Source organism: Neofelis nebulosa, chromosome X (assembly GCF_028018385.1).
Source record: "Neofelis nebulosa isolate mNeoNeb1 chromosome X, mNeoNeb1.pri, whole genome shotgun sequence".
NCBI classification, from domain to species: domain Eukaryota; kingdom Metazoa; phylum Chordata; class Mammalia; order Carnivora; family Felidae; genus Neofelis; species Neofelis nebulosa.
In genome coordinates this window covers 18,364,253-18,388,230 of record NC_080800.1, presented here as the reverse complement: position 1 = coordinate 18,388,230, position 23,978 = coordinate 18,364,253, and the positions used below count along the sequence as shown (strand labels likewise).

Here is a 23,978-nt window from a genome sequence, read left to right as displayed (position 1 = left end):
CCTGCATTTTAAAGCTGTGATTCTCCTATAAACAATAATTTTCCCTCATCAACTATTAGTTTACCCTGAAATCGGTCAGATCTACAATGTTGATGAAAATTGACACATCAACCAAATGCACATGAGATTCCTATTTGGAACCCGACTCAAAGACCAACTGTTTAATTTTTTTAAAGGACATGTTTGAGACATTTCAGGAAAACTGAAAATTAGCTAGTTGTTAGATGTTAATTATGGAATCATGATTACTTTGTGATAATAGTCCTTCCATTCTATAAACACTGATTTACCAGTGCAATGATATTAATTTTGGATTTGCTAGAAAATGCTCCAGCCTCCCCCACAAAAGAAAAGGTTAGGATAAAACAAGAAGAGCCAAAAGCTGCCAGTTGTTGAAGCTGGGTTGATGAGTACATGGGGGTTTGTTGTACTATTCTTTTTATTTTTGTATTATTTTCCATAGTAAAATGCCTAAGGAAATAAATTCTTAGACTAGGTCCAGAAACTGGTGAAAAATGAAATGGTTACCATTTGTAATTACTTTTATGTGTGTGAGTCAAGATCTTCTATCACCCAACAGAGTGCAGAAATTTAAGTTTGAAAGTCTCCATCTAACTTCAAAATACTTACGGTATTTGAAAGGATATCATAACAGTTCTGCAATGAAGAATGACAGCCTTAAAACCTGGTTTGTTTGTTTTTTAAGCAAGGAATCTATTAGCATAACACAGGTCAACTGGACCGTTATGTAACATCGTTTTGCCTTGAGTCTTGAATATCACATCTTATCCGGACAGCATTAGCATGTGTGTCGGTGCCATGTTCCTGTTCCTTCACCCAGCACGGAAGTACAGCTGTCTCTGGAACTAAGAATTTCCTCCTGAGTAGATGGTAATTCTGCCAGTGACTAGAGATTTACTGAGACTTCCATTGTCTAAACTATAGCTGGGCAGACCACAGCGTGCTGGCCAGCCTGTCATACAACCACACCCATTCATGTATGTAGTGTCTATGGCTGCTTTCCCAGATGCAACAGCAGAACTGAGTAGGTGAGACAGAGACCATATGGCCCACAGAGCCTAAAATATTTACTATCTGGTCCTTCACAGGAAAAAAAAAATGCCAGCCCCTTGGTATAAAAAAACAAAAACAAAAACAAAACTGTAGGGCGTAGATTTTTAAAAGCTGACTTGCAACAAAAGAGGGTAATATACTCTAAAGGTTTTATACTTCCACAATTTGATCATCATTATATCACCAATATTTTCTGGTTTGACAAAGGACAGAACTGGGAGGAAAATAATCAGTGATTCAGTAAAATTTTCATTATTAGTCCAAGTAGCTGTGGAAGTAAAACATTTAACAGGATCAAAACACAAAACAATTTAAGAAATGTTATTTGAATCCTTGCCAGGCTGTTTTACTGATGAGTCTTTGTTGGTAGTTTTCAGACAGTCCCAATTTTACCAATATAATAATGCACCTCAAGGTATGTCTGCATGGCCCATTCCTTCATGGGAGAAATGCTTACTCTCCTAACAGAAAATGCAAACACTTAGAACAAGTTTTTCTTCCTTTTTAAATGAAGGAAGGGAGAATCAGGATGAACTTGACAATGAAATTTTAGATGTGCCTGCAAGAATATGTTAGGGAAAGGAGAACAAAGGCTCGTGGTATGTGTTCTCCTTTGTCAAGGGAAGGATGAGGTGAGGGGAGGAGCAGAGTTCACAAAGTCTTTGCAGCCTGCTCCCCACTGGAATTTAGGGGGCCCACACATGCTCAGAGTAGAGATTTGAGGGCCAGATCAGAGATGACTTGAAACTCATCCACAAGCTTCCTGAAAGGCAGACAAAACTGATTTGTTCCTCATTTACACTCCACAAATCTGGGATGAAGGGGAATATTATAGATCCTAATGATTAACAGAATTGTTATCTGATCATTTCAGTAAGGTGCTAGGATTCTCGTTCCCTGGAAACACACCCCAAAAGGCTAACCATGAACTGAACAAGTGCTCACTATACCTTCAAGATATGTTCGTTGGATGCCTTGTCATCAGGGGACACATACAGTCGGATGAACACAGAATTGCTGTACTGACCACGAAATGTTGCAAGGGTATGCAAAAGACTGAACTTTCTCTCTGACCACACTCCCTCAGGACCAATATTAGACTCGAGCACAGGCCAGCGGAAAGGTGAATGCCGCAGGATGTGGAGCAATGGTTTGGCATCTGCTCTTTCGATCGCTTCTGAAAGGGAACAGATATGAAAGAAGAGTTAGAATTGCAAACAGGCTCACCAAACTAAAAGGCAAGTGTATCTTCTCAAGAGAAAATTCCCGTAAGGTCCCAACTTAGCATTTCAGCTGTTCGAGGGAGGTGTGGTAGACTGAGCACGGCCACAGAGACAGAACTACCTCTGATTCACACTTCAGTGTCACTGCCTAAACTTGGGGTTCTTGCCAGGAGAGCAGACTAGGGAACCTGCTGAAATTTCTGACAATAAAAGATGGGCTCACTACAGCCCAATGAGCGATATTAGGCTGAGAATATTTTGGAAAACTACGGAACCACCCTAGGTAAAGGAAACTGCTTGGTAAAACCAACTCCTCCCCAGTATGCATGAATTAATGCCTCAAGGCTCCTTTGTCATCTTTTACTGCCCTCTTCTACCTCACCAAATAATATCTCAAATCCTAAACAAGTTAACACACTTCCCACTGGCACTGGTTTCTCCCTGCAGTGGTCTTGAGAAAGCACACCAGATAAAATGACAAGTGTCACCTTAATTCCAATCAGACCCAAGATGCCAACACAGGCCTAACACACCCACCTGAGATGCCTGTTAGACTGATGGAAAAGCAGAAGGGGCCCGGCCCACCTGGGAATCTGGATTTTCTTGGGCCCCTGTAAGGTTCTATGGGATATAGCAACACTCCCAAATACTCTCTCTCCCAGGCTCCTTCTCAGACCAGACCTGGCCTCCGGATTCTTATTTCTGCACCACATACAATGGGGTCTGCCCTTCTGACCCTACCCAAGTTTCTCATGGAGTACTTGATACCTAAAGAATCCAAGCCATAGAAATAAAATTATTTTCCTATTTTCTCCATCAAGCTACCAACAGAACATTAAGGACGGGAGAGTCAAAATCCAGTCTCTGAAAATTGTTCCTTTCCTCAAACAACACTTTTAAACATTAATCGAATTCTTAGTAGTTCTCTTTTTCCTTAAATAATATCTTTAAACATTAAGAGAGTCTGTGAAGAAGAGGGTGGTAAATATTTTATTGTCTTTATTACTTACTCTCATTCATGCAAGATGAATAAAGGATTTTGGCTTTCTGTATGGCTTCGGTGTCCCGCCTTCTACTGATAGATTTCTCCAAAAGTGCTAGGAAGGTGGAGAAAGGATTCGTTAGTATCCACCCACACATGGTGCCGAGTTAGAGGTCATCTGATAACCACAGTCTCAGCCTCCAGAAAATTAAATGTAAAGGCAGACAGCCCTGCAAAAGACACATCTATAAAAGATACACAGATGGCAGAACCGAGTCCAAGTTGCTTGAGGTTCAAATAAAAAATAAAATTTAACATTCTCTTTTCCAAGGTTCTCCTAATTCACAGAATCCAAAAGTTCAATTTCTAACTGAAACTGGACCTGCTGCAGGGGTTAATGTTTTCTGCTACCTACACAAAAGGAAACAGAATTCATTTATTCAAGAACTAAAAATAACTGAATTCTGTTCCTTGTTTCTGCACCGAGTAGTATTCTCAAAGGAGGCAATTTCATCAGAATCAGGTTTCTTAAGATTTCTCCATAGCTCAGCCTCTCAGGGAGGTCACCTGGAAGAAATTTCCCATTAGAAGTTTTATTCAGTGTTGCATAAACATGCTGTGGACATGAAAGAAGTTGTTTAGACAGGAAATGGAGAGGCGAGATTGAAAAGCCTACCCAAATTGCCTGAAAACTTGTCCATTTATACATGCAAAGTCCTGGCCATTTAAATGAGGTCATGTGTATAAAATGGTTGCCAGCATAGACCTGAGCCCACCCAAAAAATGATTTGCTATTTATAAAATTAGTGATGCTTTTTTCTGAAGGTGAAAAATGACAGCAGTCACTATTAAATAGAGGAGGAAAGCCAAGACTCAAAAAAAAACTACCCTCTTCCCCAAAACACACCTTGGATGCACTTGAGATTATTAATTTTCCTACATGAAGCCAAGACGAAGAATCCCCATGCAGCACCGTGTTACTGCCTACATCAAGCATCAAACTGCCGTTGTCAAGGCATTTGGAGTTTATTTCTGAAGCAACTTAGCTGCCTCCAAATGATGGCACAACAGATGCTCCCAAAGTACTCTGAATAGCTTCAAGACACAATGTAGAGTGCTCACCAAATTAACAAATAATTACGTATTACCTGAAGAGGAATCTTTACTTCTAAACTAGAAGTTCTACCTTTCTGAGGGCACCTGGGTGGCTCAGTCAGTTGAGTGTCTGACTTCAGCTCAGGTTGTGATTTGATGGTTTGTAGGTTCGAGACCCACGTCGGGCTCTGTGCTCACAGCTCAGAGCCTGGAGCCTGCTTGGGATTCGGTGTCTCCCTCTCTGTCTCTCTCTCTCTCTCTCTCTGCTCCTCCCCTACATGTTCACGTGCTCTCTCTCAAAGATAAATAAACAATAAAAAAAGAAGTTCTACCTTTATGGGGAAAAAAAGCAATCCAGAGCTCCTGTCCAGTTTTTTATGAGCACCTGTACGTCAAACAAGTCCACATTAATTACATGGATTCAAATAAAATACACTGAGTTGGATGTGGGCGTTTTCAATTATTTCAACTTGTGTCATGTTTCTTTCTTGTGTGTTATCATAGCAATAAAAGCAGGATACCTAGCCCCAAGGATAAAGAAGAGAGATTTGTTTTTTTAATAAACATAAAGCTCTAAAACCATACCCACATATCTTTCTATTCAAATCAGATCATGTGCCTTTCCATTGTATTACTTCCACAGTCATTGGACTGTTAGGGAGACACATTTGAAAGTAACTAATCCAAATTCCATTTAAGGACATGATGTTATTCCGATGCTATAAACACTCCACAGATTGCAAACAAGAATGCCCTTAGGACCAAAAACAAGCCACAGGAGCAAAAGAATTCAAAGCATTAAACATATGCCTGAGTGTGCACCCAAGGCAGTCTGTGTATCACAAGAAGGGAGAAAGAGGACATGTAACGCTAAGTAGGGCATTCCCAAAACCCTAACTAGGCACAAATATCAATAATATGTTCAGGCATATCCCAGAGATACTGTGGGTTCAGTCGCAGACTATTGCAATAAACTGAATATTGCAATAAAGCAAGTCAAATTAATTTTTTGGCTTCCCAGTGCATATAAAAGTTATGTTTATACTATACTGTAGTCTGTTAAGTGTGCAATAGCATTACGGGTTTTTTTGGAGAGAGAGAGAACGTCAGCAGGGAGAGAGGCTAGGGGAGAAAAGGGAGGGAAGACAGGGGAAGGGAGAGAGAGAATCTTAAGCAGTCTCCACAATCAGCACAGAGCCAATGTGGGGCTCAATCCCATGAGCCTGGGATCCTGACCTGAGCCAAAATCAAGAGTCAGACACTCAACCAACTGAGCCACCCAGGCACTTCAACAATAGCATCATGTCTTTAAAAAAGAATGTAATACCTTAATTAAAAATACTTGCTTGCTACAAAATGCTAACCATCATGTGAGCTTTTAACAAGTTACAATTTTTTTGTTGGTGGAGGCCCCTGCCTCCATGTTGAGGGCTGCTGACAGATCAGGGTGGTGGCTGCTGAAGGCTAGGGTGGCTGTGGTAATTTCTTAAAATAAGACAATTAAGTATGCCACCTAGATTGACACTTCCTTTCAGGAATGATTTCTCTGAGACATATGATGCTGTTTGATGGCATTTTATCCACAGCACAACTTCTTCCAAAACTAGAGTCAATCCTCTGAAATCCTGCTGCTGCTCTATCAACTAAGTTAATGTAATATTCTAAATCCTTGGTTGTCAATTCAATGATCTTCACAGTGTCTTTGCCAGGAGTAGATTCCATCTCAAGAAACCACTTTCTCTGCTCATTCATAAGAAAGAACTCCCCATCTATTCAAGTTTGATCATGAGATGGCAGCAATTCAGTCACACCTTCAGGCTCCACTTTCTCTTCTACTTCTCTTGTGATTTCCACCACATTAGAAATTACTTCCTCCCCTGAAATCTTGAATGGTTGGAATCAGCTTCTTTTCAGACTCCTGTGAATGTTGACATTTTGACCTCTTCCCATGAATCATGAATGTTCTTAATGTCATCTAGAATAGTGAATCCTTTCCAGGAGGTTTTCTATTTACTGTTCCCAGATCCATCACAGGGATCACTTTCTACAGCGCCTATAGCCTTATGAAACTTACTTCTTAAATGATAAGACTTAAAAGTCACAATGACTCCTTGATCCATGGGCTGCAGAGTGGATGTCGTGTTAGGAGACATGAAAACAACACTAATCTCATTGTATATCTCCATCAGAGTTCTTGGGTAAACAGGTATACTGTCAATGAGCAGTCATATTTTTTTCTAAGCTATAGGTCTCAACAGTGGGTTTAAAATACTCACTAAACTATGTTGTGAACAGATGTGCTGTCATCTAGGCTTTGCTGTTCTATTTAGAGAGTACAGGCAGAGTAGATTTAGCATAATCTTTAAGGGCCTTAGGATTTTCAGAACGGCAAATGAGCAATGGCTTCTACTTAGTCACCAGCTACATTAGCCCCTAAGAAGAGAGTCACAGCCTATCCTTTGAAGATTTGAAGCCAGGTATTGACTTCTCCTCTCTAGCTATGCAAGTCCAGGATGGCATCTACTTCCAAATAAGGCTATTCCATCTACATTGAAAATGTGCTTAGTGCAGTCATCTTCATGAATTATCTTAGCTGCATCTTCTGGATAACTTAGGTATCTGGATAACGCAGCTTCATCTTGTTTTATGGAACAATGTTTTATAGGTTCTTTCCTCAAATCTCATGAACCAACCTCTGCTAGTTTCCAACTTTTCTCCAGCAGCTTCCTCGCCTCTCAGTCTTCATAGAATTGAAGGGAGTTAGGTCCTCACTCTGCATTAGGCTTTGGCTTAGGGTGTCTATATTGTGGCTGGTTTGATTTTCTATCAAACTTTCTCCATATCAGTAATAAGGCTGTTTGGCCTTCTTATCATTTGTGTGTTCACTGGAGGAACACTTATCATTTCCTTCAGGAATGTATCCTCTGCATTCACAACTTGGCTATCTGTTTGGTGCAAGAGGCCTAGCTTTCAACACACCTTCCTCACTAGTTTAATCATTTCTAGCTTTTGATTGAAAGTGAGAGACATAGGATTCTTCCTTTCATTTGAACACTTAACAGGCCACTGTAGAGTTATTAACTGGCCTGATTTCAATATTGCTATGTCTTGGAATAAGGAGGTCTGAGGAGACGGAACAAGATGGGCGGACAGCCAATTAGTGGAGCAACCAGAACACATACAACATTTATCAATTAAGTTTGCCATCTTATATGGTTTGTGATGCCCCCAAACAATTACAATGATAACATCAAAGCTCACTGGTCACAGATCACCATAACAAATCTAAGAGTAATGAATAGGTTTGAAATATTTCAAGAATTACCAAAATGTGACGCAAAGACTCAAAGTAAGCAAATGCCGTTGGAAAAAATGGCACCAAAGAGACTTGCTTGATGAAGGTTTGTGGCAACCCTGCAAGTTTTTTAAAAATGCAAGCTCTGCCCAGCCCAACAAAGGAACTGTTATAAAGTGAGATATGCCTGTACGTGTTAAAATTCTGGTTTCTGTACCGGAATATGGCTTTTAAATACTTTTTAAGTTTATTTACTTTAAGAGTGAACAGGCATGCATGTGCATGAGGGGCAGAGAGAGAGAATCCCAAGCAGGCTCCACATTGTCCATGCAGAGCCCGATGCAGGGTTTGATCTCACAACCGTGAGATCATGACCTAAGCTGAAATCAAGAGTCGGCCACTGAACTGACTGAGCCACCCAGGCGCCCCCAGAATGTGGCTTTTAAAACAAATGTAGCTATCACAGGTTACCTGTCACACACCTTCCCTTCTCCTCTCCACCTCATGCCCAAGCAGGCAGGAGAGCAATGATATTAAGACAATAGCATGGCAATCAGTTGGCAGCATTCATTTTATGTATCTCTGTATTTGAATTAGTGGTAAGAGGAATAAAGTCTAGCCTGGAGAGTCATTAATGAGCAGAAAACAAAGGCTGCCTATCAATGGCACTTACTCAGGTTATTAAAATGTCCCTAAAGCACTGAGAAGGACTCATGGGTCACCCATACAAGGGCATTCCATCATAATCGAAGTTGTTTCTCAAATGATTTCTCAATCCTCACCCCCTTGTGTGCATCCTTAACCATGTTATGACAGAAAAGTGAAACTCCAGTTCATAAAAACCTACAGTGCAACACACCTCAGACTTTAAAGCTGGTTTCAAAGCGCTTCTGATCAAATTTGAACATAACACACATTACGTATCTTTTCTTCTCATTAATCTTAATCAAGTAAAATTGTTTTTTCAAAAAAAGACAAATAGACATGTCAAGTGGGTGGGCTTTCAAATCACACCAAAGTGGTTTCTGGTTTCAGCTTGCTGCTTCTTTCTAGCTGGAACCGGGCAAGTTATTTAATCTAAGCCTCAATTTCTTCAACTGCAAATTTGAAAGATAATAGTGCCTACCTCCCAGGAGTGTGGTGAAGATCAAACATTTTAATGCAAAGAAACTCCCAATATCAACGGGCAGACACCTACGTGATCAACCAATGGTGGCTTAAACAAGATTACAGGCCGAGTCAGCCATTTACAAAACTGTAATCAAGCTTGTTTCTTGTGCTTTTCCATAAATGTTTTTTTCTCCTCCCCTCTTAGGATAATGGTAGCCAAAGGCCACATGCTATAATGCAAGACACTGCCGCTCCATGTGCAGGACTGTTTTACAAACTGTAGCAGCCCTAGCCACCTCGCAGAGCCCCACATTCCATGCTTGCTTTGCTTCCACAGTAGAGGCAATGCTCCATGATGAGGGATATTCCACAGTCAGTGTTAACCCATAAAAATATTTTGCTCACATTCCTCTTAAACAACAAGGCATTTTTCTGATATATACATTTCTAATGAAACTATAACATACATACAAGAAAACTACATTGATCATAATTTGAAGGATTTTCACACAGTAAACACACCCTTCTAACCAATGTAACAACCAGAGCCCCAGAAGTCCCATGGGCTCCCTTCCAGTCACTACTTCTGATCAAGACAACAAATATCCTCTTTGGGGAAGTGCTTACTCAAGTCTATGTCCCCTTTTATTGGGTAATCTATCTTTTACTGATTTGTAGAATTTCTTCATATATTCTACACCAAGTCCTTTGTTGAATATTTGTATTGAAAAATCTCCCCATTAGCTTCGTTTTTCTTTATTTTTATTTTTTATTTTAGAGAGAGAGAGAGAGAGAGAGAGTGCAAGTAGGGGAGAGGGGCAGAGAGAGATAGCATCACAAGCAGGCTCCATGTTCAGTGCAGACCCCGACACAGGGCTCGATCCCATGACTCTGGGATCATGACGGGAGCTGAAATCAAGAGTCGAAGACTCAACCAACTAAGCCACCCAAGCGCTCCAATCAGGCTTCATTTTCTTAATGGCATCATGTAATGAAGGAAAATGCTTTCTTTTAATACAGTCCAAGTTCCCTATTTTTTCTGTGTACGGTTAGTGTATTTTGTGTCTCACTTAAGAAACCTTTGCCTGCCCCAAGATCATGACAATATTCTATGCCTTTTTAAGAATCCTTATTGTTTCATGTTTAGATCTACAGTCCACGTAGCACTGGTTTCTGCCCACGGTGTGAACAGGCATGCCTTTGTAACACAAGCCTGGCTTCACAGGGGACAACTAAAGGGACAATTTTAATGAGGAAGCTATTTTTGGTCATAGGGCCCCAAGTATTGTCACATACGAAGTAATTTCGGTGCATAAAATTAGCATTAACAGTGGCTATTCTCCATTAAATTGAGTAGTCTCTGTGGGGCAGGGGCTGTGTCACATTCATCCTGCAGCACCCAGGACCTACTGCTTGGCATGGTTGGTGCTCAGTCCACATTTGCAAAGTTGAATTTCCAAAAAGGTTAATTAAGTCTGAGAGTTGTTCAACCAACAGAAAAGGAACTGTGAGAAGTTGGACTTTATTTATTATTGCTGGGTATAATCAGCAATGTCCTGATTACACGAACATCTATAATCTCCTTTTCTCACATCCCAGCGTCTGTACCATACAATGCAATCCAAGATTTCATTCATCAGTTTTCATGAACACGAGTTTTTAGGGTGCCTAAGTTTCATCATACCAATGGTCTCAGCTTAATCATACATTTCCACTTCCCTGGTCTTCCATCTGAGGGAAAATACTTGGTTGGCATTCAACTTCCTTTAAGTTAACAAGTTGACACAGGACGACCAATTCTACTCATTCAACTCACTTCTCCTGCTGAGACAAGGCCTTTATTGAGGGCTCTGGAACCGGGAAAGAGAATTCTCCACAAAGGACAAGACTCCTGAAGACCTGGTAAGTCAAGAGCTCAAAACAGTCGCATGCAGCCCAGGCCAGTCATTTGAAGTTTCTTCAATATTTAGGACCTTTCACCTAGTATCATTTTCAAAAATTTCACATGCACAAAGTTTTAGGCCTATCAGCAAATACCTACCAAGAACCTCAGTGCTGAGCTGATGCTGTTTGAATGAGATGGCTCAAGAGCACTGGAACTCTGTCAAAACATGCTCCTTTGTGTTCTTTCTCCCAACCCTGCAATCCGTCTATGTGTCTAGCTACTTGCTAAGAGAGCAAAGCTGTCTGCCTGATTTGCTTAAAAGCAAACAGTAACTGCATTCTCAATCTTCATGTTACATGCCATCCATGTGAATTCTCAATCTCATGATTGATTACGCCAACATTTCTCCCTTAGAAATCAGGGGGAGTATCCTCTTAATTCTAGTTAAAGAAAAAATAGGAAAAGTCAAAACTTTGAAAGGTCAAATCCACACTTAAGGAAAGGTATGCCCTTCCACACCTAGGTAACAACCAGAATGCTCTTTAGAAACGTATGTATTTTTAAACCTATCATATCATGGCCTGGTTTCCCATTTGGTGGTACTTAAAAACCACCTTAGGATGGCCCATAGTTGAATGTCACCTCTAATCTTACTATTTTTAGTCCTTGTTGATTTTCCAGGCTACAGACTTCAATTTGGCTTCCAGGCTCCTCAGTTTACTGACCGTACTTGAGAAATTTCATTTTTCTAACCCACACTGCATGGGCATTCAGCTCTTATGCAGGTGGACCTGGAGAGTCTAAATCGACTTGCAAAGCCCATTGTTACTCTCATTAAAAAATAAAATTCAAGTTGACGAAGTCATGGTCTGTGGATCCCATAACCCTCATGTTTGCACACAAGCAGTGCGACACTCTACCTGGCAGTTCCTCCGCCCACAGCCAGTCAAGCATGGGATTACCTGAGTCTTTCTGACACACTGAAAAGACAGTAGGAACTGCTATTTCTCATTCTTCTGGGAAACTCCCATCTAAACATAGGGAGAGAAGCTGTCAGAATCCTTTTCTCCGTTCATTTTTTATGATCATCTTATAAATTATAATTGTTGATTGGTGTCAGCTTAAGAAGAAGAGGCAGGGATTACTTGAGGGGCACTAAAACCCTCTAAACTCATCCATCTAAATCAGGGCTTACCAAACAACATAAAAATACTCCCCATTTAATACAAAAGACCTCTTTGCCCATAATGAAATCAATTCAGACATTACAAAAGTATAATAGAAGGTAACTCTTTTATTATGTTCACTTGTAAGTGAATTTATGAGGAGTACACTTAGCAGGATAATTTAAAATAAATTTTAACATTACTCTTTGACAGCACAGAATTACAATGTATCTGCCAATATGATATTTTAACTCCTAAAAATAGCTTTCCTATTTAGATCATTTGTACCTTAGCAGATAATTCAATGTAAGGCCTGTGTGAATTTAAAGTCACTAAAATCCATCTTCAGTTTTTTTTTCCATAGTAAAAACCCTAATTATATATTTTGTCCTACCTATTTCTACTATCTTAACAGTAGAAGGAAAAGGCCATGTATGGTTATATAACCCCTCCAGGGGTCCTTCCCAAGCAGTCCTGAGACATCCAAGGACCCAGTGGTGACAGCATTCATTTATTAAGCACCAGCTCTGTGCTAGGTGTATTGTATACAACCTCAATTAATCTCCCACCAACCCTCAAAAGCATGTATCACTGATCCCATTCTGCTTGTAACAAGACCCTAAGAACCTGTCCAAGGAAACTCAGGCAGGAAAGGTTAGAGCTTTGATCTGGGCTTAGGTCTCTAACTCCTGCTCACTCAACCATCAGGTGCCCAGTAAAACTCCACATGTTGCTTTTGCATGTGAGAACAAGGCCTCCAAGCGTGTAATCCAGAGGCAGCAATGCCCTCATAGACCTGAACAGATCTCTTGACCTTGACCGGAAGAAAGGCCTTCCCTGGTTACATGGAGACATGTTTTTGCAGTGGTGGACTGACTCTGGGCTGAGCCATCTACCCACTTTGCCCTGTGACCACATCTGTGAGCAAGGAGACGCACTCCTGAGGTACCTACCCAGGGGTGGGAGGCCTGGTGAGGTTAGGGCAGGACAAAATTAGCTGGTCCCTAAGGTGTGACTTCACATTATGCCCTAGTCTAAACCAGTAGTGTCCAAACTTGAACCTGCATCAGAATCACTGGAAGGGCTTATTAAAACACCAAGTGCTGGGTCTTCCCCCAGACTAATATAGTAGGTCTGGGGTATGGCCCAAAAATTTGCATTTCTAACAAATTTTCAGGTTATGTCCATGTTACAGGTTGAGGGAACATGCTTTAAAAAGCAATAGCACTTACCAGACCTCCTTTACTTACCCCAACTTTACTGAGGTATAGTTGACAATTATCACCAGTCCTTCTTAATGTCTGTGATCCCAGAAAACATCACCAGCCCACAGGCCCTCCTCCTCCATTCCCCATCCCACCCAAAGTCACTGCTGATTCCCTCACTCCACAACTCCATCTTAATTAAGCGTCAACATTCTTCAAGGACAGTACTACTCTGTTTTGTTCCAGAGACACTCTCCTCGTATTGGCCCATTTAGGTCCAACTTAGTTTCTCAGTTCTGCAAAGTCCAGCTTTAAAAGTTCCTTTCTAAAAGGTGAAATGCAACAGGGGTTTGAGGTGAGGGTTGATTCACTGGTTCAAGAGAAAAACAAAAACAAAAACTACACGATGCCAGGAAAACTTCCAAAGTGAAAAAAATACAGGACATCTATTTTTAACTCTCACTTATACCACACCCTACTGCAAAAAAGAGTGGGATAAATACCACGTCCCTTAAATCCCGAAAAATCTGAGCCCCAGACTTCACAACTCCTCCCTCATCTGTGAAAGTGGCATCAAAAACACTGTAAACATAGCTTTCAAAAGCCACTTCCCAACCAAACCCTGTCTTCACTCCCACCTTCCATGAGGAGGTAAGAGTAGCAGAGGCTCTATTCCCGGCCATTCAAACTACAGTGTGTGATCAAGAAAAACCATCCTCCTTAGATGGCATTTCTAACAGTGAGGGATTAGGAACCAGGCTCTCTTCCCCGCTCTGTCCCAAAGAAGGGAAGCAACAACACGTTGGGCACAAGACAAAGGGGCAGAAGGGCTGGCAGGAAGACAGAAAACTTCCATGCCCACCAGCTGCTGCCGCGTGGCTTCTGCAGCAGATTCTGCCGGGGGGCTGGAGGTGCTTGGCAAAGTACATTTCCAAGTTCAAAGAAACCAGGGGCTACAGAGAAGAGACAAGGACCCTTCACGCTGACCTGAGGAGAACACAGAGAAAATAATCCCCAATGATGCTTGGAGTTTTCTGTAACAAGGAAGACATCTCTACCTTCACCTGGATCCCAAGCTAGACAAGAGGACAGCATGATGGGGCCTTCTGAACTGATCTCCATACATCCACTCCTTCCTCCAGTATCATTCTCCACATGCAGCCAAGTGTGCTCTGGCAAAACCCATCACACCCCTCAACATGACATTTACAAATGGCTCCCCGGGTCCAACGACAGAGGGGAAAATCTTTACACAGGCTAGGAGGCCCACATGCTCTGGCCCCTCCTTTCTCTCCAGTCCTGTCTTTTGTCCCTTTTTCCCTTCCAGCTCTGAGCTCCAATCACACTGGGCTTCTTGGGTTTCCTCAAAGGCACCAGCTGGACAAAGCCTCTGCTCATGCAGCTCTTTCCGCCTGGGTTAAAATTGGAAACATTTGAAATGTTAGACCCATAATCTGTGGGGGACAAATTATATGGCTGGATTGGTTTGGGCAAGTCACATAATTTCCCTGACCTTCGCTTCCTCGGATGTAGGGCAAAGACAGAAATAAACAATGAAGGCCAACAGCACCAAATTAGAGTGAGGAACCAAAGAGAAAACAAATGATAGGCTAACAGAATAAAATTAGTAACAAGAACAGTTTGGGCCTTGGGGAAGTGAACTTACGAATTCAGAATAGACAGCAGGTAGTAGAACTGGTTCCATTTGGAACTTCATCTAAGTGACCACCATAGGAAGCAAACTTGAGAGCATACTGGCACACATCCGTGTGGGTTTCTCTCAGAAATATCAGTGCCCACACCCATCTAAACTACTGATGAAAATCAAATCCCCTTCTAGTTTTCTAAATTAAAAGGTCCATACATGTTTTAAAAACACCTCTCACTGTATAAATATGAACACCAGTGAGCCTTTCCAAACAAACATTTCTTATTTGTGACAAGCTATTCTCCTGCCAACATATAATTAATTTTCCTGTTATGGGTAGTGCCTTTTTACATGGAATGTTCCCTTGACACTTTAAAGCAAATAGTCCATCATTACTAATTCATTAAGCATTCAGAGAGATGCTATTAATCACAATGAACTAATGTGGTATTAATGGTTAGGTTATTAATCTGCAATTACATGCAGATTTCCTAATAAATTCAAGTTGCCCAAGTTTTTTGAGGAGGAAGGCAAGGGAAAACAAAATGAACATATCTTTCAGAAAACAAACTAAGGGAAAGAAATTGCTCTCCTTGAATCATAAAACAGTACATACAAACACCCTGTATGTACAACAAATCTTTGTATTTACCCAATATAATGACATTTGTACTATATAGGTTTTCATCAAAATGATAGTATGAATGGAGGAAAAACAAAACCACCCATGCACTCTGGAGATGTACTGAATTTCTTCAGTCGCGTGCTGTGTCCTTAGACACAGTAAAGCCTGGCTACTCAACACGTGGTCCCTAGACCCGCAGTGTGGCCAACACCTGAGAACTTCTCAGAAATGCAGACTCTTGGGTCCCTTCTCAGACCTACGAAATCAGAATCTTCACTTTTTAAAAAAATTCCCAGGTGATTTATGTACACATTAAAGGCTGGGAAGAATAGTGTTAAAGTCCAGCTTTGTAGCTGCACACGAGAGGGGAAGAAGGAAGTGGTGTACATGAAGACCGAGGAGTGCAGACGAGGGAACAGCATGCCAATGTCACTGAGTATTGTTAATTGTTTTTAAACCTTTTTTAGTGTTTATTTTTGAGAGAGACAGAAGGAGAGAGCGAGAGACAGAGACAGCATGAGCAGGGGAGAGGCAGAGAGCGAGGGAAATAGAATCGGAAGCAGGCTCCAGGCTCTGAGCTGTCAGCACAGAGCCGGATGCGGGGCCCCAACCCACAGACGACGAGATCATGACCTGAGCCGAAGTCAGGCACCTGACTGACTGAGCCACCCAGATGCTCCTCACTGAATATTGTTGAAAGTACATAAACAAGGTGGATGTGACAAGCAGTTGGGGAGCCTGGATTATCGGAAATATAATTTATATGCCATATTTCATCAGTTCTCAGAAGCACACTTTTTTTCACATCTTAACATGTCTGAAATGGGAATCCATCTTACAACTGTCAGCTAAGCACAGTCATGATGTAGTTGCCATCGCCCGGCCGTGTGGGAACTTGATCTTGGAGCTCTTACGGTAGGTATCCCAAATGAATTGGTTGCATGGCCGGTAAACTGCCACTTAAAAAGCCTTTAGAAAGATTTCCATATGATTCGGGCATGAAATAAAAACTGACTGCGTATCCCAATAGGCAATCTTGGAGGAAAACAGCTGAGACAATTGGGGAGCACTTTTTTCAGAAACGCTGAATCACTGCTGCTATTAATGGAAAGAAGACAATGTTTTGTGAGAAAACAAAGCACTGATGACTTGAAATCAAAAGGACTGTGAAGAAGTTTTAGCACTACTCTAACCAGTCTCTTCTGCCTGCATTTTTCTTTTCAATTAACGCAAAAGAATAATATGATAAAAATTAATGTCTAAAAGAACTCTTTCAAGCAAGTAAAAATTTCAGGTGAAAAGGAGGCATTGTGTGATGGCTTAGTCTTTGTTGGCATGAAGCAATGATGCATCTTACAATTGAAAGTATTTTTGTTTACTGAAATATGATATTAATTTAGTTAAGGCTATGTAAGCCTCAGCAGTGTTTGTGTGCTGTCTTGCTAAATTTTAAGTCAAATAAATGTAAGAAAATTGCATATAACTATAGCATTACCACTACAGAATACCCAGAATTTTTCTTTTTTCTATTTAAACACTTATTTATTTTTGGGAGACAGCGAGAAGCAGGGAGGGGCAGAAAGAGAGGAGAGACAGAGGCTCCCCTCTGTCAGCACAGAGCCTGATGTGGGGCTCAAACTCACGAATAATGAGATCATGACTTGAGCCAAAATCAGGAGCCAGATGCTTAATCGATTGAGCCACCCCGGTACCCCAGACCCAGCATTTTTCATCATGAAAAATAATAAAGATGTCCAGAAATTTAGGATTGTGTGGATTTAAATAAAAAAGGGCAATATAAAAAATTTTTCCAAAAGACTCCAAAAGCATTTGAAGGACAAGTGAAGCCCTGAGCGAGTTGAGGCATTTTAATTCCTCAATATTGGGTGTCACACGCACATCTCGGGTTTGGCCGAGCGCGCAGGCAGACACGAGGCCTCTGGCAAGAGCAGTTCCATACACGTCCTGCCACACCGTGGGCCGTGCAGCCTTCAGACCTCAGCAGGAGCCACAATTGCCTGCTTTCCTCACCCAGCACTTCCCACAGGTTCCCCACCAGACATTTTTCATTCTGGCAATGACCTGCAGCTTGCAAACCCTAACTTCCTCTGCTCCACAGTTCAGAGGTTCCAGGCCGACACCAACATGTCTGACTTCAATTAAAATAAAGGAACTTTATGTCTTAATTTATTTGCACTGGTGTGTATCCAGACCAGTGAGTACATCAAGAGAAAAAAGAAATCCCTTTTCTTTTCTCACATTATCCTGGGACTTGGCCAAAAGGTTGGGAAATGTAAATTGAGAGAAATTAATAAATTAGGGCATTGCCTGGCATTCTTTAATGTCACCTAGCAAAGCATGCTGCCAGAGCAGTAGTTTTGAATGGGTCTCAGTTCAGAAAACTCAGAGAACTTTCTCCAATGGACAGTGCCTACAGTTCTCGACTCGGTCTGGTTATCACCCTTGAGAAGGTTCTCAAACTTGGCTCCATAATAAAATCACCTGGTGGAAGGGAGTGGTTAAAAATCCAGAAGGCCAGGGGCACCTGAGTGGCTCAGCCGATTGAGCGACTGACTCTTGATTTCAGCTCAGGTCATAATCTCACAGTTCATGAGTTCAAACCCCCATGTCGGGCTCTGTGCTGACAGCAAGGAGCCTGCTGTGGAGTCTCTCTCTCCCTCTCTCTTAAAATAAACAAACAAACTTAAAAAATCCAGAAGGCCAGGCTATACCCCAGACCAATTACATCAAAACCCCTAAGGATGGGACCCAGGGATCTGTTTTTAGGCCCCCTTGTGATCTTGGTGTGCAGCAATCAGTGAGAAGCACTTCTCTAGAGCAGCACTATCCACTACAGAAGCTGGTATTAAGCACTTGAAATGTGGCTGGTCTATGTGGAGATGTGTTTCAAGTATAGGAAGCATACCGAATTCCAAAGACTTAAGAACAAAAGAATGTCACATGTCTTGTGAATAATTCTTTGGTTATGTGGGTTTAGATAGAATCATGTAATTTCACCTGTTTCCTTTTTCCTTTTTAAGGCAGCTGTTTAAAAATGTAAAATTGGGGCTGGGGGGCACCTGGGTGGTTCAGTTGGATAAGCGTCCAACTTCGGCTCAGGTCATGATCTCACGGTTTGTGGGTTCGAACCCCGCGTCAGGCTCTGTGCTGACAGCTCAGAGTCTAAAACCTGCTTTGGATTCTGTGTCTCATTCCCTCTGCCCCTCCCCACTCTGTCTCTGTCTCTCTCTCAAAAATAAATAAACATTTTAAAAAAATGTAAATTCGGGGCACCTGGGTGGCTCAGTTGGTTAAGCGCCTCTTTATGTGGGCTCAGGTCATGATCTCATGGTTCATGAGATCAAACCCCACATCGGGCTCCACTTTGACAGTGTGGAGCCTGCTTGGGATGCTGTCTCTCCTCTCTCTCTGCCCCTCCCCTGCTTGCTCTCTTTCAAAAATAAATAACATTTAAAAATGTAAAATTACACATGACTTGAATTTGTGAGTCACATTACATTTCTTTTGGACAGTATTGACTTTATAGGTCACCAACTATATATATATATAACCTCTCCAAGCCTCAGCTTTCACAACTGTAAGATGGGACAATACCACCTTCTTAGTTTTCAAGCTGTTTATCAGGCACTAAGAGTCAAACCATCTGAATTCTAATCCCAGCTCCACTGCTTATCAGCTATGTGATCTTGGGCTGGTTAATGGTACTGCTCAGTGCCTTTGTTTCCTCTTTTGCAAAACGCAGGTAAATCTCTCAGCTTACAGACCTGGTGGCAGTTCAGTTTAGAGAGTTCAACTAAGGGTATTATTAAACAAAGTCATCTCTATAAAGTGCCTGGCCTACTAGGCCCTTCTCAGTGTGAGATTCCTATGAATTTTTTTTTTGAATGGTTAAAGGCTCACTTTATAGCCATGAGTAGAAATTGTGCCCATTAGTAGTATACTAGTAGAGAAATGGGGATTTTGCCACATCTTAAAGATGCTCAACCCATCCACACCATCAAGCTGCATTTGAAATATTCTCTGAATTGAAGGTGAGAGTACAGCTGAAGCCATCTCATCAGGGAGACTGGAAATGCAAGGCTGAAATTTTCCACTCAGTATGGCATGTATTTTTGTATGCAAGCAACTTTTTAATTTTTCTGGTGCCTAAGTTTTGCCACTGACCAATTAGGAGTCTAGTAAAGGTATGTGACCCATTTCTTTAACACATGGGTTTCAAGGCCCAGACTATCTGAGTCATCTGCTTCTGCTGTGAAATCTGGATGACCCCTGGAAGTTCCTACACAATCCCATATTCTCAGCTCCATTCCCATTCCAGCTTGTGGCAACCAACAGCAAGAACACGTGGGAACTTGGAGAAGCTTCAGGAATCATTACCACCACAGCTCACGTGGGTATACCTCGGAACTGTTACCACCAAAACAGCTAGGATTTTTCTTCCCTTTCCAAACAGTCAGCGTCTTTCAGGAAGTAGCTTTTCAAAAATATGCAACCCTTCTGAACAACTGCCAAATAAAATACACTTACACCAACCATGCAAGACAGGGCCTGGGTGTGGGCAAGCTGAGAAGTGTCACTGTAGGTGTACAGAGGCCTTTCTCAGGAGGCACATATCCTGTGTCATCAGTCAGGCCAAAGAACTTATATTTAGCCCAAAGAACCTAAATTTAGTCGACAATCTTCTCAAGTAAAATGTCTCTTTCTTCCTACAACATTCAAGCTAACTAGCAGAAAACTTCATAATGTGTAAATTCATATTTACACAACACAAATGCCCCTCATCTGCTTCCCCACTACTTTTTCCAGTTGGTATTTGCAGGCACAGCATTTCCAAGCTGTAGCTCCACTTCTCATGAACCTTAGCATTTCCTGCTGCAAGTCAAAAATCTCACAAATGAATTTCAACATGTTCATCGGCCCATCTCATTCCTGTCACCTCTCCCCAAGACATGTTCGTGCCTTCCTCCCAACCAAGCCCAGTTACATGGATCCTGTCTTTTCCTAGGAACTTCATTCACAGCACCTCCCAATCTCAAGTTCCCCTCTACATCTACCTTTCCCAGTTCAACCAAGAGTAAGTGTCTTCAAGATCAGCTAACAAGCAAGCTCTTTCAAACAATACGTATTGTGTACTTGGAATGAAGATTCTACTTTGTGTATTACTGTCTTCAATCATTTGCATTGCTTGTAAGTATTAACTACACCACACCAAAAGCTGTACCATCTCTAGCTGGGTGCCAACCTTTAACTCTCCGCTTTTGTAAAAGGCACGTGACAGCTCTTAATAATCTCATCTATAAAACATTTATTCCGTGGCATAGGTAACTGCATAAAGCCCAAATTGTAATCAGCTCAAGGTATGGCATAGACACAAATCTCTGGTTTCATCTAATATCCTTATAAACATATGAACTGTTGGTAATGTGCTCATTACCTGGGGATTCAAGAAAGTAGACTGTTCAGAGATTTGGGTATGAATGGACCTATGGGGTTACATAATAGCCAACTCTTCTTTAAACACCTAGAATTAGGATGCATCAAAAGGCTGAAGTTCAGTGAAACTCTACTTTCTCGAGGCCTGCCCCAGCAACGTTTACCCAGACAGGGGTTCTTAATCATTTTTGTGCCATACATCTCCTGGGCAGGCTCTTAAAACCTAAAGACCATTCACAAAATAATGTTTCTGAGTGCATAAGAAACACAGGTTTCCAACAGAAACCAGTTATTCTGCAACACAGTTAACAAAACATTTGATTTACTGTTTGACATCATAATATATGTGCTACTTCATTAACTCATTTAATACTAAGATCTAGCATTGGGTCTAAGAACCACTATGACTGTGAAGTGGTGATGTATGTAGATAATATTCCAAGATACTTGCAACATCTATATTAATACAGAAAAATAAAGATTTCCATTGGGAACAGTATCACACCCAATAACACACAGTTCATAATTAAAGAAAATGCTGAAGTTCCATTAGAGGTTAGTGAAAATAAAGCTGCATTTTTTCCCCTTCAAGTCCTTGGAAATCTTTAGACAGCCTTCTGTCATAAAGAATCCCCTAGGGAGGAGGCACCTTGGTGGCTCAGTCAGTTAAGCCTCTGACTTCCCAGCTCAGGTCACAATCTTGGAGTTTGTGGGTTCGACCGCCGTGTCACGCTCTGTGCAGACAGCTCAGAGCTTGGAGTCTGCTTCAGATTCTGTGTCTCCCTCTCTCTCTCTGCCCCTCTCACACTCACACTGTCTCTTTCTCTCTCTCAAAAATAAGCATACATTAAAAAAAAAAAAAGAATCCCCTAAGGAGGGGGGGGGGGAGAAAAAAGAAAGGCAAAGTGGTATAAATGACAAAGAGTGGCATCTGAAGAGGATCTAGAACAGCCTAACATGACACTTTTCCTCATTTTCACCCCTTTTCTCTTTCTTTTTCTGCAAGTGGGATTTACAGCTCCCATTCCCCCAATCAATCTGTTGATGAACCAAATAGATTATCGAGACCTTCCAGGTCTGAGGTCATAACCAAGGTGTGGCAATAAAAGCTGGGAATACACACAAATGTCCTAACCTATTGTTTCCACCTCCAGGCTTGCTTCTTTTAAGATCAACTGTGTTATTTACGGGCATGTTGAGACTTCCAGAAAAAATTACATCACACTATTTTACTTTAATGATGCTGGTAAAGTTTTCTTATGAAATTTGTAATTTTTATTGGCTAGGAATCTAACATTTCTCAAGCACCTACTAAGTGCCAAGTGCTTTCAAAATGGTAATTTAATGCTCATGAAATTAACAACAGCAGATGTTATTTATTGAACTGTGTGGAAGACTGTTGATGCACCTCATTGAATTAATCCAACAGGATCACCAGATAAGAAACTAAGCCTCAGAGGAATGTGGTTTGCCAGCAGTCAGGGAGCCAGGAAGTGGCAGAATCCCAAATGCTTTCCAGAGCCCAACCATAAATGACATCCCGGGAGTTTTCCTTTTCTTTACTGTAACTTACACACGATCACACTACCAGGGAGTCTGGGAGCCTCAGGAAGGTCTCTAGCCTGTCTCAGGGTCCATTCCTCTGTCCTACCTTCCTGAGGCCTCGAACAGGAATGAAGAGCAACTGACAATTACCCTTCCCCTCCACCAGGGGCAAGTTCTGTTTGGATCTCATGCCAGATCTTGTGGAACAATATGCCGGGCCTCAGGCACAGATGGAGGGGAAGAAACAAAAGAAAGCCACCCCTCTCCACTGAGTCAGCCAGCCACTCACAGAGGGCACAGTCTTTCTCTCCACTCTTTAACAAGTATTAGTGAAGACCAACTACATGCCAGGCACTGTGCTGGGTCACAGTGAAGCCCAAAATGGCACCCTAGTTAAGAAAAACAAGCAAACAAGTACACAAACAAGGTAATTCAAATGGTTCTTAGTACCACAAAGAACACTAATAGGGTAACAGCATAGAAAGGGACTGGAGATGAGAGAACTATTTTTAGTAAAGGTGTTCTGTGACCTTTCTCTACTGCTTAACTCTACCACTGACAGAAACTGGAATTTATTCCCAGATAGCTCACCTTTCTAATAGCCTATTCAGGGTTCTAGAACAGGACTAATAGAAACATTATCTGAGCCAGGTGCCTGACTGGCTCAGTGGGTTGAGTGTCTGACTCCTGATTTTGGCTCAGGTCATGATTCCAGGGTTGTGGGATCAATCCCTGTGTCAAGCTCTGGGCTGAGCATGGAGCCTGCTTGGGATATTCTATCTCTCTCTCTCTCTCTCTCTCTCTCCCTCTCTCTCCCTCTCTCTCCCTCTCCCTCTGCCTCTCTCTCGCTTGCACATGCTCTCTGAAATCAAAAAATAAAGAAACATTATCTGAGCCATATATATCACTGTTAATTTCCTTGTACATTTAAAAATAAGAAAAATGAAACAAGTGAGGTTATTTAACAATATGTTTTAACCAAATAGATCTTAAAATACTATCATTTCAATATGTAATTGAGGAAATAAATCATCAATTTCTTGGTGAGATATTTTACATGTTTCTTAAATTAAGTCTTTGAAATTTGGTGTGTATTTTATATTTACACCACATCTCAATTACAGTTAGCCATACTTCAAGTACTCAAAAGCCACATGTGGCTAGTGGCTACCGTATTGAACAGTGCAGCTCTACACTCTTTATTATAGTACCTGTTGAAACATTTTGTGATGTGTAGATTTTTAACTTCCATAAGGGTAGTCTTGGGGACCTTATTAATCTCTGCACTTCTGTATCCTCCTATGTCTAACACAATGGCTCTTGTTGGATAGGAATGAGGAAGTATAAATTCTCATTGCTACTGGCAAGGATCTTATGACCAAACAGACTTACAATCATGAGACAGGGGTGCCTAGATGGCTCAGTTGACTGAGCATTTGAGTCTTGATTTTGGCTCAGGTCATGATCCCAGGGTCATGGGATCAAGAACTGCACTGGACTCCATGCTGAGCCTGGAGCCTACTTACGATTATCTCTTTCTCACTCTGCCCCTCTCCCCTGCTCAAACTTTCTAAAATTAAAAAAAAAATTAAAAAAATAAAGAATCATGAGACAGTGAAAATAAAAGTAGAGAGAAATAAAGAAACATGACCCTTAATGTCATGGTTCAGC

The 23,978-nt window shown here is 41.4% G+C and overlaps 1 protein-coding gene across 3 annotated transcripts in view; it reads right to left on the bottom strand.

Moving 5' to 3' along the window:
• The window catches only part of PHEX (phosphate regulating endopeptidase X-linked), a 237,425-nt gene that overhangs the window by 189,230 nt on the left and 24,217 nt on the right, over positions 1-23,978 (bottom strand). For all 3 annotated transcript variants that reach the window (XM_058714607.1, XM_058714609.1, XM_058714608.1), the window contains 2 exons: positions 3,308-3,394; positions 2,025-2,251 (listed from right to left, as the gene is read on the bottom strand). In XM_058714607.1, coding sequence (XP_058570590.1) covers positions 2,025-2,251; positions 3,308-3,394 — 314 coding nt within the window. The remainder of the gene's footprint in view (positions 1-2,024; positions 2,252-3,307; positions 3,395-23,978) is intronic.